The following is a 16,499-nucleotide window of genomic DNA, read 5'->3' on the forward strand; positions in this document are numbered from 1 at the left end:
GTTCAACTTCTTTTTTTGAGCTCTAAACTTGTGAATAATCACAGTGTATAGGGCCTATAGAGTCTAGGAAACGAAAAGTATGTTTGTTAAATGAATCTTAGACAATATATAGAGACAATCGATTATCAAGTTATATTAACAATGTAGCGAGACACTTTAAGAAGGGAGAGATGATAGGCGATCTAAATTTTCATTATTTAAAAATCTTATTGTGATAACAGTATAATAGTACTGTAAAGATAGGGTTTAAAACTGACACCAAAAAAAAAAGTTCTACCCAGAGTATCCATTTCTTAGTAAATAACACATCGGGTTTTGATGGAGAGAGAGTAAAAGGAAGGGGAGGGTAAAGAGGAACCATACTACCCAGCTCTGAATAACAATATCAGAGGTGTAAATGGGTAAAAAGTCAAATATATAGAAACAACACTGGTTTTTGGTATATAAAACCAATATTGGTTCCAAATTATTCATCTTAACTCTCCAATTTGATCTCAATCAATTCAGCGTAAAAAAAAAATTTAAAAAAATAAAAAAAGGGAGGGAGAGAGTCTGAATTTCAATGGTTTTTGAGCTGAGCTATCTTTAATAAACTATAGCAACTTTTTTTTTTTTTTGAAAAATTGTAAAAAAAATATTTTAAAAAATGAGAAAATAAAAAAAGGGAGGGAGAGAGTCTGAATTTTAATGGTTTTTGAGCTGAGCCATCTTTAATAAACTATAGCAAAAAAAAATTTAATTTAATGAAGCTATTAGTATCAACACCGAATATAAACAGACCGGATGAAGTGCCGGGTGATCAAGTGGATCAAAAAATCGATAGGCGAATAATCGAGAATCAGTATATCAATATATTAGCGTGTCTTCGCTTATAGTTTTGGGATAGAAAAGAGGTGTTTGTTTTCTCCCTTCTCTTTCTTATCGTGTGCCATATTTTTTAACAATTAAATAATTTAATCTAACCATTCCAGAACTTAAACGAAATTACTTCACTTTAAAATGGTTCAAAAAATATTACTTTAATTTATTGAAATATTTACATTGATGGTGTTGCATAATTGCGTATTAGAAAGTGCTGATTTTATATGGGAAATTGCAAACAATAACTAAGTAGCTAGCAGTATTTAAGCTAAACGATATTAAGATGGCAACATTTAAGAATTCTCATTCTTCAGCTATCCCTTTTTTTCCCTCCTACCAAAGCCAAACACCTAATCACCTTTTCTCATTGTTTGAATTTTAATGGTTTACGAGCTATCTTTACTGTACTAGAGCAAGTTGTTAAAAAAAAAAAAAATTAATGAAACAATTATTATCAACCGAATATAGACAAACATGATGAAATGCCGGATGATCAAGTGGATCGAAAAACTGATAAGCGGATAATCGAGAATCTACTATATTAGCGTGTCTTCGCTTATACATAAGTTTGAGAAAGAAAAGAGATTTTTCTTTTCTCTCTTCTCTTCTTTATGGTGTGCCATATTTTTTTTAAAAATAAAGTAATTCAAAATAACCACTCTGAAACTTAAATGAAATTACTTCACTTTAAAATTACTTCACTTTAATTATAAGTATATGAACTTAAAATATAGAGTCATTATGATGTCAAAAGATTTAAATCTTTCATTACTTCAAGATTTTCAAGACAAAATAAATAAAAAAAGAAAAAGGGATTTTTGAAACTATTACAGAAATTGAACAGAAATTTATTTAAATAATTCATTCCTGAATCATTATATAAAAAAATGTAATCTCTATCATTAAAAAACTTTACTATAAATTGATCATTAATTAAATCTATTTTATTTATCGCATAAATTTTTCTAAACCATTTAAAAAATAATAATAATGACTTTTTTTTCCTATGAGCTGCACAATCAGTCTTCCCGATGAGCAAACCTAGTGCGTTCTCCAGAATTGGTAAATAATAATGACATTAAATATAATAAATGACGTTAAACTTACTAGCAATGAAAAAGTTACTAGAAACAGATCTCAATTTAATTTTTCCCATTAATCCCACGAAGTTTTCCGAAACAATTTGCCTTTAAGTTAACAGTAAAATTACTACAAATGACTGGAAGTTCATCTATAATTCAATATGTTCTTTTTACATCGATATTTTGTCTCGATATCCCGAGCTTTATATTTTTAAAAACTTATATTAGAGTTACTCTCAATGAAAAAACTATTGAATAATCGAATTCATCACGAATTAAAATTACTCTTGTTTTCAATAAACTACTATCAATGGCAACATTTGATTAAAAAAGATCTATAATTAAATATTTTTAATTCAAACCAAATCCCCCACATTTAAATCAGACACGCGTTATGGTAAGTCCAAGCTAACAATACAAAACGGAACAACAATAAGAACCACAGACCGGGGCTTTTTGCCATAGATGCTTTTATTCAGCACTCTGTCGCTCAATGTTATCTATTAGGTAACTTAGAAAAGGACCCTGACTCTGAGGACCATTACTTGTGTCAACTTTTAACCGGCTAAATCGGAATTTACGAGAAACGATACAAAAGGGTCGAACTCAGCCTGCAAAACAGGTGGAGGTTTGGGGCTGCTACGCTTTGGCCTTAAACTGACTTGTTTGTTCGGAAAGCTCTGAGTTATGAGACACATATTTGACTTGTTTTTGAATGTAAGTACGCACTGGCGGTGCATTAGAAACTGAATAGCTTCAACATCTTGGTTTCCTGGAATAGGAATCGTTTATGAAATGAAACTTTTTTTTTAAAGTTTTACTTTATCCAGTGTTCTTTTAGTTGAATACGATTATTATTACCTTGATAATTAAAAACAAACAATTATTTTTCTTTAAAAGGCTATGTTAGTAACAATTAATACAATTAATAATTTTTACTGACGTTTTTTTTCGGGGGGGGGGGAGGAAAAAAAAGAAAAAAATTACTTCAATTCGAGTTTTAATTCACACAGTGTCTTAACAGAATAAAAAACAAAAGTACAATAGTAGTGACAGTAACATTTATTCCTAAAACACAGACACAAATCATGATAACGATATATTTATATATATATTTACAATGGAACATGAAGCTTGAAATCCGAAGCAGCCAATGAAGTGATTCAGTACGTCAGCAAATCAATATATTTCCTATTTTTCGGACAATTTAATATTTTTATTTTCTGTATTTAATACTTAGACATTGTTTGACTATATCTTACACTTGCATATTAGTATTAATAATACTAATATTATATATTCATTGATATTACTTCGTAGAAACAGATTTTTTAAATTTATAATTATTTTGAAAATTTAAACTAAATGATTCCATGGAAACAAAACATTTTTTCCTTATGCCTTAAAGTACTAAAATTATTGATCTAATTAGATATATTTTTTCTCCGGTGAATTTTTACAATATTGGAAAAAAATGAATTTGAAACTTATAAATAAATATTTTTTATAACTATCAAAATGGATAAAGCATTTTATGTTTTGTCTTATTAATTAAACAAAATTTAAATTTAATTTTATTTTATTATCTGATTCATAATAAATTCAACTTAAATTCCACTTAACTTAAACTCTGTTTAAACTAGAATTTAACTGTATCTGAAATTAGAATTCAAATTTCTTTAAATCCAATTTATTATAAACTAAAATTAAATATTACAAATTAAATTAACTTAATATAAATTACCTAATATATATTAAAAATTAAATTCAATTTGAGATTCGCTTTATTTGAATTTGCTTCGTTAAAATATATTTATTTAACGAAACTTCTACCACTAAAATACCCCATTGGCTGCCTCTTTCGGATTTTATTAAACAAAACTCTGAGAAAACATTAATAAAATAGAAAACAATAATTTTGCAATGTACATAACTATGCAACAAATAACGAAAATATGTACATACTGAAGCAAATACAAGGTACATAGAAAATGAAAGAATGTTGCACTTTCCGCACGACATTCAACTTCTAATTCTAGGCTATGTTACAAATTCCAATCGTGAAATATCGTATTTCAAATCTACGACTATTCTTCAAAGAAATGAAATAAATATAACTAAGAACAATTTACAATAAGAACAATTAATCAGTATCTATGTATACCGCCAGCTTTTAATTTGCATGATTTCATGGATAAAATACTATTTGGAAATCGCGAGATAAACCTCCACTGATAGCACATCTCGTGATTTCCAGACGGTATATTTTGAACGAAAATGGTGCTTAAATTGTTTTAAATTTTATTTCGACAATAAATTTTAAATAGTTATTCTAGATTTAGAATAAACGGATTTATTCATTAAATTAAATTGATATGTTTTAACATAAGGAGATAATTAACAATTTTATTTAATGTTTGTAATATAAATTCTCTTAAGAAATGCCTAATTTTGTCAGAAAAAACTTACGCAAAAAATGATGACAGTTTTTATTGGCGGAAATTGTCAGCGATTTAAGAATTAGATCCAAACCAAATCTTTGATATTAATGCCAGCTTAATTCAATGTTATGATTTTTTATTGAAATTTCAGGCTTTCTTTTAGTTTATATTTCGAATTTTTAAGCGTACATCAGAAATTCTGATAATTTTGATTATTTCTCTAAATTTCTTTAGTTCTTTTCCTTACTTTCCTTTTTTTAAAACCCGGAATACTGTTTAAATTTATGTTACCTTTAATTAATTTAATAGGATAGTCAATAGCAAACCCTAGTCATTGTATAGAATGCCAAAAATTGAATGGCTAAGTATGAATATTTCCCACAATATGCAAGCATTCTGTAGAATGATAAAAAAAAAAAAAAAAAAAAAAAAAAAAAAAAAAAAAAAAAAACTATAGTTAAATATAACATAGGCAAAATATATAAGAACTCTCTTATTTCTAATTTTGCTTAACAAGCATTTTACATATCAAGCACTTATTCCAAGGCATTCTAAATAATGACTAGACAAAGTATGCAGAGTGTTCTAAAAAGGTGAAAGATGGTTATAAGCTTTCAAGCTTCAACCTTCAAGCAAAGCTTTTTTATGCGTATTACATTTGCTCATGTCTAATAAAGTTTGCCAGATTTCATAAACGTTTTAATTTCTCCTCACTTAAATTTTAATTTCTGACTCCCATGTGCATAATTTTTAGTTTTAAGCTCTTGATAAAAATTTTAACAATACAGATTAAAAGTGGTCCTCACAGAACACTCTGTATAACAATTTTCGTGTTTCATACTTTGCTTAAATGTCCAGGTACTCTATACAATGACTGGTCTATCTGTCAAATACCAATATTTTACTCATTGACAGTAATAATTTAAATTTAATTTAATTTAATGACAAATTTAATAAAAAATTTAATTTTTATACTCCATCAATATAATGTGAGTTGCATTCAACATGCCTGTCATAATTAACAGATTATTTCCTGTTAAACCTTAATTAATTTTATTGTGTTCAAAAACTAAAATGTTTTTGCAAATTAAAACTATTTTAAAACAATCATATAATTAAGTTTCATTGAAAAGCATGCTTTAGTTCAAATCTTTACATAAATACCATTTTTTTTTTTTTTTTTTTGTATTCAGTGTGTGTATTCAGTTACATATTTGAAAATGGATTAAGCTGATTTTGAAATCACATGTCTTAAAAATAGAACATTAAAACAACAATAATTCCTCAACTTGAAAACTATTAAACGTAAATATAAATTTGCTATAAAACTTAACAATTAAAGTTGAAAAAAACTTGAAAAAAATTAATTTGCTTTATATAAATATTTTGAAATCAGATATGACACATATATTTAGAATCAACATATTAAAAAATTTAAAAAAAATTATATTTATTCAAAAATAATGTGGTTTTATTAAAAGTTCTGTAGATAATTATATTTAATAGCACTCTAGTTTATTCAAAACCAATCTGCTTTCTTTCATTTTATTATATTTTCAGATTAATATATTGGATAATCTATACATTGCACGAAAACCTTATGCAAATTTCAAACGTTTAACTTTTTTTTGTACTCTTTTTACATCTTGAAGTTGAAAATTCAATATTCCAATGTTCGAATGAAATTAAATTTTAGAATGAACACCATTAACAAACTAGATTAATTTCCAGATCATATTTATAGATAATCGTTTGCAAACGGTAGTATGTGCAGCTTCCGGTGTAATGTGGAATGTTCAATGTTCGACAGCACACACATATTGCAAATGGAACTCCTTCCTTATGACATCGGGAAGAACAACAATTTATAGTTTGTTGTTTAAATCATGGATTAAGATTTATTTGACTGATTGTGCTATCGTCTGGCCATTGGCATTCACCACCGTATTGTTATTGTTTTGGTTGTTTTCGCTGTTCCTTTGGCTGTTTTTCTTACTTTTCATTCGCCGGTTTTGGAACCAAATTTTGACTTGGCGTTCCGTCAGATTCAAATTTCGCGCCAGCTCCCATCTTTTTTGCTTTGAAACATAGGCATTGAAGAGAAATTCTTTCTCCAGCTCCAGGGTTTGGAATTTAGAGTATGGTTTGCGCTTCTTACGAACCGTGACGTTCCCCGTCCATTCCAAAGGGTTTGTTACAACAGTCTCGGAAACTGAAAAGAAGAAAAAAGGGAAATTTATTTTTTAGAAGGAAAGTAGCAAAATATTTCAAATTACCCTGAAAATAAAATATAGAAATTTCGAATAAGAATCATAAAAATATACCACTTTTTTCATTTACTTTCTGTTGCTTGGGCATACAACAATATTTTTCAAAAAAGTATATTTTTATCAACAATTCAAAACCCCGCTTAAAAAATTAAAATTTTACTTTAAAACATCGAAATTTTCTAAATTTGAATTTTAAATTCTATATAATGAGCTAAGAATTTGAAAACATTTTTTTTTATTTTAAAATTTTCGAAGTTTGAATTTCAAATGTCATGACTTAGAGGTTTAAGAGCATTTTTTTTTCTTTTTAGCTTTGATTTAATTTTTTCAAACTCAAATTTTTCAATATTTTTAAAAAAAAATTGACACGCTTATAGACATTGCTAACATTTAAAAAATTATTCAGAGATAGCAAAAAGCAAAATTACAAATAATAAAACAAAATTAAAAAATAATAAAACAAAATTACAAACTATCCTAAAAAGAAAATAAATAAATAAGCAACATATAAAACCCTTTTAAGCTGATGAAAGGTTTAAAAACAAGGCAAAAATCGAAGTTTTTCTTTGAATGAATAAGGGCGAAAATATTGAGTTAAATTATCGAACTTATTAAATCAAAATATTACGAAATAGCCTAATAAAATGATTATGTTGGGACTTATTTTACAGATACAATTACGCATTAAAACATGCTTTTATCCGATATCGGTTAGCAATAAGAAAGCGCCGCTCATGTTCGAACCATTTTCATAAACCATAATTTTACTTATTAAGCGTAATCTCATTTAAGAATGTACAATTCTTGAAAAAATGTGTATTTTCAATTAATTTAATTTATAATATAGCAATTTTAATTTACTTCAAATTCATACTTGAAAACCTTTACGAAAATTTTCACTATTAAAAAAAAAGCATAAATGCATTTTTTATAATGTGCAACTTTATTAAACCTGCTGTATCTGCTCCGTTGACTTGATACTTTTGATTTATTAAAAACAAGCTCTTTAAATTTGTGCAAAAAAGAAGTTGCCTGGTTTTTTTGCGATAAAGGACAAACAAACAAAAATCGAGTAAGAGTTTGAGCTTGACCCGTTAAAAAAAAAAATTTTAAATCATTGAGACATTTTTTTTGTCTTTTTCGAGTCTAATGTTTATTTAAATATTTAGCTTACCATTTTTTTTTCACTTTGAGCAATTTGGTTTTAACTCATTTTTCTTCTAATTTCTTTTTTATGCAATTTCTCTCCCTTTTGTAAGACTGATTATAATTTATTTTCAATGATTAATTTCTTTTTAAATCACAGTCTGCAGAACAGAAACTAATTTATACTAAGTTCAAAGTTTATCTCTTTATACAAAATTTAATCTATAATTTAATAATATCATGTATAATAACCAAATTTTGTAACTTTCAACTTAACTTTTAGAAATAAGCTAATTTGAAATATATAATTCGAGAAGTTAAGTTTCCGTAAAATTTCCTCTTAAAATTTTAAATGCTCTTTAAAGTATTGATATCAATCTCATCTATTAAATTCCATTTAAATGCTGACTATATACTTTATAACTATATATTGACTTACACTGTATTACAAATATACTCATTCCATTAATATGGAATAATATTTGATAGAAATTATTCCATAAATTTGCACTTTCAAATGCCAAACCTATTATTTGTTATGATTTCCCGGAACCCCTGCAAGCATTTCTTAGGGAATCGATAACGAAATAAACCGACTAGATTTTTTTTTTGTTACTAGATTTTGCAAATTTTAGCTATGTGTGCTAAAATAGCAATGTATTTTTGAAACTAAAATAAACAAATAAAAAATTATACAATAAGATGCAAAATTTAATTCAAGTAGCATTAAAAAATTTATGAAAATTTTGAAAATGATGCTATATTTGTCAGAAAAAAAATAATTACCACATTATCGTAGTTTTTAAACTTATATCAAAATATTATTTACCATATTAGCGAACTTCTTAAAATCAAGTAAAAAAATATTTACCATATTATCATACCTTCTAAACATACACAATACTATGGCTCAGTTTGAGCGAAGAAATGATTTAGTTTAGCACTGCATCACGGTTACGGCAAATTTGCTCCGTATTATGGTCGTTATAAAAGTACCAATACTGTAGTTAAAAAATCCCATTTTCTTTGAAAAAATTGAAAAAATTTTATTTGTAAGTGTAAAAATTTCTAGCGACTTTCAAAAAAGTTGCTGCTAATTTTTTAAAGCACTTTAAAGTACTCGATGCAAGTAAAATTAAGCAAAACCTTAAGGAACTATAACTTAGTTAAGTTAATATAGAGGTGCAGTAATATTTAAATCTCAAGTAAATACTTGAAAACTACTTCAAAAATATCTTCTAATTAAAGTTCAGTTTTCTGGAAGTAACAGGTATTTTGGAATCAATAACTAGTTCAGATAAGTCTCTGATACAATATATTGACTATTTAGCGATCTCCGGGAGCAGTTAAAAGAGAAAAACCTCGCCACTTGCATCTATGACCCACGAAGTGGTAATGGTCGTAAAAGCGTCGTAAACTTGCTGTTCTCCCCCAAAACAGCGCAAGAAGTAACAATCACCAATAAAGTTAACTGTGATATGAAATTATCGGCGCAAACTAACAGTTAAACATTGTCAAGTTTATTCTGTAAAAATAGTTTAAGATCCGTAAAGAAAACTAACATGCATTTTACTTTTGTATAGATTTTGCTTAAATTATTTCGAATTAAAAAGTCTCAAAAAATTAAAATTGCTGGAGTTCTGTATTTAAAATATTCTTTTAATTGAATTTATCAAAATTGGAAAAGAGCTTAGGTAAACATGTTTAGTTTCATCATAATTAAATTCATACTGCTTTTTTTTTGCTAATTAAATTTCTAAGAAATATTTCATAACAATTAAATAAGTACTTTTTTATTTAAGAATTAAAAATAAAGTTATTTACTCTCAAAAATTACAAAATATTGAAGCTCTGGGAATGGGATAAGCAATGTAACTAATATTTTTTTTTTGAGGTTAATCCCGCAGAAAGACATTTTCAAATATACTCCGTCATGGATTTCGGATTGTGTAAAATCGTAATATTGTTCAAATTCAAAGCAGCCTTAATATGATGATAATTTGAACCTTATTATCGAGATTTTTAAATTTGATTTTGCAGAAAACATTAGGTTAAAGACTTCGGAGGTACCAATGGTTCTTAAATAGAATGCTTCCTTAAACTTTTTTTTTTTTTAAATAACACTTGAAAGATATTCCCTCTCACAGTTTTGCAATCTTTGTATTTTGAATTTATTTAGCACGCGCGTGTAAGTTTGTAATAATTTCATAACAATGATGCAATAATATATATTTTTGAAACAGCAATAGATGTAGTTCTACCTGCATAAAAGAACAATAATGATCCCTTTATAGCGCCTTTCACTGAAATCAGTTGTTAAGAAATTTTCATTTACAGTTGAAGAAAATCCTTTAAACGAACATCCTCCCTGTTTTTTCTCGACTCCATTACAATGGGTAATTTGCTTCCTCAGTTAAAAACTTGTTTTGTTGAGTTAAAAAGTTAGAAAAATTTCTATTTCGTTAAAAAATTCCATCCTAAAACAGAAACACTGTTGTCCTTAAATAGAGATTTTTCTGCAATACGGAGTCAAATCAGGCACCATAGCCGTAAATAGAGACTGTTGCTAAGTTGAGAGACGTAAAATTAAGATTCACAGTAATATAGCTCCTGTTAGATCCGTAATTCAGTTTAGCAGTTTATTATCCTTGCGACAAATTTTTCACCGTATTATGATTTAAGGTTCCCAATTTTTTCGGCTTTGAATCTCTAAATGATCAAACCTTGTTTGGCGTACCTCCCACTTAATAAAGTGCATTAGCAATAGTAAACATATTAACCGAAGAAAGACTACTAATTATTTGGGAATTTTCATAGTTTTATCAATACAAGTCTTAAAATTAGGTTTTATAACAGACGATTTAATTAGTTCTGAATTTTCTTCTTAGGGTTTATGTGTGATAGCACGAAAATGAATAAAATAAACTTAATTACAGTTTGCTTTGACATGAAAACAAGATCGAACTGCTATAAAAATTGAGAATGGTTGTTATAAAAACAAATTTCTCGTTGAATTTCATTTTGGATTAGAAGGTTCAGTTAAAAATAAAGGCAATTTGTTTTACAAAGGCATATCCTTTTCAATATTTGTTCAATATTTTGCTTTTTCCTCTTCTCCGGCACTCAACTTAAATAATTTCATAATTTTTTCATAAAATAACAGAAAATAATACAAATAAACAAGTCATAAATGCATTTCCACTTATCAAAAATCACAATTGGTCAAATTAAGTCCAAACTTTCGGAACCCTTGCGACAATTTCATGGAACCCTTGGGTTTTGCGGAGACCCTTGGGAATCACAAGCTTAAGGTACCTATAATGAGGTTCAATGGCGAAACGATACAGGGGGTGATCTAAAAAATTAATTTGATTTTAAAGTTAAATAGAATCATTATTAATAACGATAAGATATTGAATGAATTTTAAATTGCAGTATCATAGGTAATAAAATTGTAATTATTCTTTTTTTTTTTCAAATCTGCATATTTTTAACTTATAAGAAGTGTAAACCATTTTTGCTTTTTTCTTTTTATTTCAGATTTTCAATCCTACTTTTTAAATAAATTTCTTTCAAATAGGACTTGAAAGTTCATTTTGTCAGCGCCTATTAGAGCTGCTTTGTGTGTAGTGTTTATTCTTTAAATCAAAAATTTTATTCATATTTTTAACTCTAACTCTTAGTTTAATAACATATCTTTCGATTGCAAATGCTCGACAATGCTACTATAACCTTCCGTAAATAATACAAACAATAACATTTTTTAAAAGAAATATTAACACTATGAAAATCATTTTTATATTACAGATAATTTTTATCGAGATTAAATTTATAAATCAAGTGTTTTTGAAATTCTGCTTGCTCAAGGCATTTGTTTTTACTTTCAACCATAAAAAGTCCATTCAAATTTAACAACAACTCCCAAATGGCTGATATCCATATATGCTTCGACTCCGCCCTATTCATTGTTCTAACAAATTATAATAAAATATTAAAATGAGATTTCCCATGTCGTCTAAATAACAACGTGATTGTTTCTTGGAGCGGTAACCAACTTACCGATCAATTATCATCAATAAAATTGTTTTTTGCTGCTCTTGATTTAATTACTTAATTTAACTGTTACACTCAATAATATAATGCATTAGCTTTATTCGGAATAAAGCTTAAATTACTTGAGATGGGAAACAAGTTAGAAACAGGAAAGCTGTTTTTGAATAATATTAATTCCCTCCATATATACTTTATGTTTATCCGCCCAAAAAATTAAGTTTTATTTATTTGTAAAAGTTTTTTTTTAGATCATTTTTTTTTTTCTTTTTAATTTTTGAAAACATGAGACATCAAAACGTGTGATTTAGAATAGAGGGAGATGAAGAACGTTCGAATAAAATGGCGTCGTCAATTCAACCCCTCACCTCGAAGATTTGTGACGTCATCACTGCTGACTCAACCACCCCTCTTTAAATGTCCCCAAACTCATTTTTCTAGTCTGACCCCGACCCCTCGATATACTTTACGGTATCGTAGCGCCATCGAACGATAAAAAATGAAAATAGTGAATAATTTAGAAGATGACTTATTTTCATTTGCTGATTGAAATTTAAAGTTTGATTTGACTCCCCTCCCACTCCCACGTGAGAAATAAAAGTTTAAAGCAACAATAATTAATATTTATTAAATTGTGTGTTGTTTTAAGCAAAATAATTTAGTTTTAATTAATTTAAATGTTAATGACAAATATATTTGATAGTATATATTTAATACTACATATTAAATGATGCTCAGTTTCAAAGCTCTACTCAGGAATTTTTAAGAGTACTATAAATTATATAATTTGAAAATGTAAATATTTTTGTTTATTTCTGTAGCTTAAATGTCGAAGAAATGCTTATATCTTACAAATCTTGAGTATGAGTGCCTATTTTTGGAGCGCTTGAAACATATCAACTTTCATTTCGACATTTTTGAATAAAAGTCGTCACTCCCCCCCCAATTTTTTTTTTTTTTACTTCGAATTAGAAAACTATTAAATGACTTTATTAAAACTATTACTTTTCAAAATTTAGCGAGCAAAAATTTGATGCATCTCTAAGTTAAATAATTCAAACTCTTTGAAGTTTTACAAAAATGTAATCCATATACGAATGTCTTACTTTGTATAGTTTAGCGCAATAAAAATACCCCCAAAAATTATGTCTAATACTTCAATATTTTGTGTCTATCGATATTATTATTCTCAAAACATAAAATGATTCTCGTATTTCTTAGCATTTCTCGCACATTAAAATACGTGAAAATTGTTCCAACTAATGTTCCATTTACGAAAATTCATGATATTTAACATAACGAAAAAAAAACCAATTACTATAAAAAAAATTACTTCATAACAGTGGAATTAATTTATATTCAATATATTTTCTTCTGCAATAGTTCGAGACTTGCAATACTACTGGAGTATTTTAATTAGCTTTTATTTTATGACCTAAAAATAAATACGAATTTATTTTATGTGGACATTTTTTCAGTAAAAACACATCATTTAACGTTCTCAAGTCAAAAGGAGACATTAAAAGTATTTTTATTCTCTTTATTCAGCTTAAAATAACTGATCTTATAGTTTATTAATACGTATTTCGGAATTTTTTCACCACTCTTCTTTTATACTTTCAAATAATATTATTATTAATTTTTCCCTAAAAGCAGTTCACTTAAGAAAAATTTATTAATTTATAAGAAAGAAATTAATATCAGTTATTGATTTAAAGGAAATTGTGTAACCATATTATGCAAGATATCCCTTTAAATAACTTTTGTTTTATGGCTGGATTCTTTCAGATTTTGTATTCTGCCATTTAATTTCACATAATTCAAAATTATGAAACAAAAATTTTTTTTGAAATTTGACAGTTATTAATTAAAAGGTGAAAAAATAATAAATAACTATTAAAAAATATTTCTTTTTGCATGAAATTAATATTCTATAAACAAGTTTTATAACTGTATGGTAAAGTTTTCGATTCGTTGAAAAACATTTTGTGATATGTTAATATGCTGAAAAAATTCTTAACATGAAGGAGACAAAACTTGTAATTCCCTATCCCAATTATATTTTTCAGAATACGGTTACTCCCCAAATTTTGATGGTCATAAATCTAAAAATGACGATAAAAAGACATGTTTATTCAGAAAAGCTTCATTTTTGTAATTCATATCACTATTTAATTAATAATCAATACTAATCAACATGAATATTCGTCATCAATCCTTTAGATAATTGAGTTTGCACAAATGCAAAATCCAATCATCAGAAAAAAATCATCCAATCTGAACCTTTTATGAATCACTGTATAAAAACTAAAATAAAAGAACAATTAAAATTTACTAAAATAATGGAGTATTTATAAAATAATTCCTTTTTCCCTCTATAGCAAATTCTTATCATCCTTTCATGAAGTTTCTATAAGAATTGTAATAAATTTGTAAAAAATCATATATTCTTTAAAAATCGTGATCATTAAAATTTAAAATGTTACTTTCGCATTATCTTAATCATTTATACATTGAATCATTAAATCATGAAAAACTTATAATTTTTTTCGAAGTATTATTCTTTAAAAGTAATTAATTATTAAAATGCACATTTTGATTTTTAAAAAAAAGGAAGAGCTAATCTAATTTGAAAATACTAAAAGATTAGAAACTCAAATTTGTTTGAGTAACACTGAAGCATAATGCACTCAAATGTATTATTAACCTAAATAATGTTTCTAGTATAAAAAGAAATACTTCATTTTTTATTTAGTTAACAATAATGTTTATTTCGGTTCTTCAGTCATTTAAATTTCTTCATCATTAAATCTTTAACCATTAAAAAATTCATTTAGATTTTGAACGTTATTGTTTATTAAGTTTCTTTTGTTTAAATAAGTAATGCACCCAAAATAAAATAATTTGCATTAAACTAGTCTTTCAACTTTAATTTGATTGACAGATTTTAAATTAACTGAAAAAAGGCCCTTATTCTGATTAATTGCAGATTTCTTTTAATAAATAGTTCTCATAATAATAAAATAATTATTTTACAGCAACATTTAATTTTATTGATTGAAATATATGTGGCTTTTAAGCAACGAAGCAAAAAATAACGCGTGTTAAAAAGACTTAGAGAAAGCTCTAGTTATCTAACGATAGCGCACCTGTGAAATTACGTAATAAAAGTATCTGGCTTTGTTTCTGAAATATAACAGCACCACCTGTATCCTTTGGATGAAAATTTAATTTTTGTGCCAAAGTTTTGACGATTATACGAAAAACCACGTGGCATGGTTATCGGGCAGTTGCGCCACAATTCCGCAGACGAATAGGGCCATAAAATTCTCTTATCTGAGATGGCATCAGCCGTTACATTGCTCGTAGTTTGTGAGATTGTAAACTATTTGCGGCAATTGCTAATGCATTCAATGAAAGAAAAATTAAATTTGATTTTATTTTTTTGTATAAAAAAAACACTATTTTTTTTCTATTTCTGAGAATTTAAAATCATTATTTATCGATTTAAAATGCTTAAAATATAATTAATATTACATTTACATGCTTTACATTATCATACCTTACTTTTTTTTTGCCACAAGATACAATTTTTTAACAGTATTTGAAATCAAACTGAAATCACGCGTAAAACTCAATAAAATTAACATTCGTTAGCAAACTAATTATGTTATTAAGCTCAGCTTTTTTTTAATTTAGCTATATATACATATATATGTGTATATGTGTATATATACATATACACACACACATATATATATATATATATATATATATATATATATATATATATATATATATATATATATATATATATATATATATATATATATATATATATATATATATATATATATATATATATATATATATATATATATATATATATATATATATATATATATATATATATATATATATATATATATATATATATAGATGGATAGATAGAGGGAGAGAGAGAGATGTGTTGTTCCTAGGTGTTGTTGAACAAAACTTAACTTTCACATACAAAGCATGATTAAAAAAAACTGTTAATTTGTTAACAAATTATCATTTTATTAAGTTTAACACTTGATTTCAATCTTAAAAAATGAAATAGAGCTGAAAAGTTGTATCCTGGGGGGGGGGGGGGGAATGTAAAGTTAATATTATAATTTTATGCAGACATAAAAATATGCAAAGAAGAGTTTACCTGATGATTTTAAGGAAAATACAGTTTTTTTAAAAAAGACCAACTAGCGTTAGCAATTTTCATTCATTTTTGCTTAATTGTAGCAGAAAGAGCACCCTTTTATTAAGAAGTCTAATTTTTACATCATAAATATCCACTAAATATTCTAAAAATATTTTTTTTAAAATACTCAGAACAAAAACATAAACAGTTACAAATGCACTTAAAATTGTATGATTAGTGCACATGTATATATAATTGTAAAATCTAAAATAATTATAATTTTGAATAATGTCAAACCAATCAATATAAAATGAAAATAAAATTTGCAACAATATTCAAATTAAAATAAGATGGATGTATTTTAAGTGCATCTTTTCAAAATCTTATCAAAAGCTGATTAAAATTATGAAATTTTAATTTAAAATATTTTTAACAAAGTTATTGAAGGGAAACTAAATTAATTTGAAAGATT

The 16,499-nt window shown here is 26.2% G+C and overlaps 1 protein-coding gene across 5 annotated transcripts in view; it reads right to left on the minus strand.

The window, feature by feature from the left end:
* Positions 1–5,579: 5,579 nt before the first annotated feature.
* The window catches only part of LOC107457060 (uncharacterized), a 97,978-nt gene continuing 87,058 nt past the window's right edge, over positions 5,580–16,499 (minus strand). For all 5 annotated transcript variants that reach the window (XM_087153906.1, XM_087153907.1, XM_087153908.1 and 2 more), the window contains one exon: positions 5,580–6,596. In XM_087153906.1, the coding sequence (XP_087010032.1) occupies positions 6,283–6,596 (314 nt within the window). In that variant the 3' untranslated portion in view covers positions 5,580–6,282. The remainder of the gene's footprint in view (positions 6,597–16,499) is intronic.

Source organism: Parasteatoda tepidariorum, chromosome 10 (genome assembly GCF_982258835.1).
Source record: "Parasteatoda tepidariorum strain Cologne lab strain chromosome 10, Ptep-v5.0, whole genome shotgun sequence".
Lineage (NCBI taxonomy): Eukaryota > Metazoa > Arthropoda > Arachnida > Araneae > Theridiidae > Parasteatoda > Parasteatoda tepidariorum.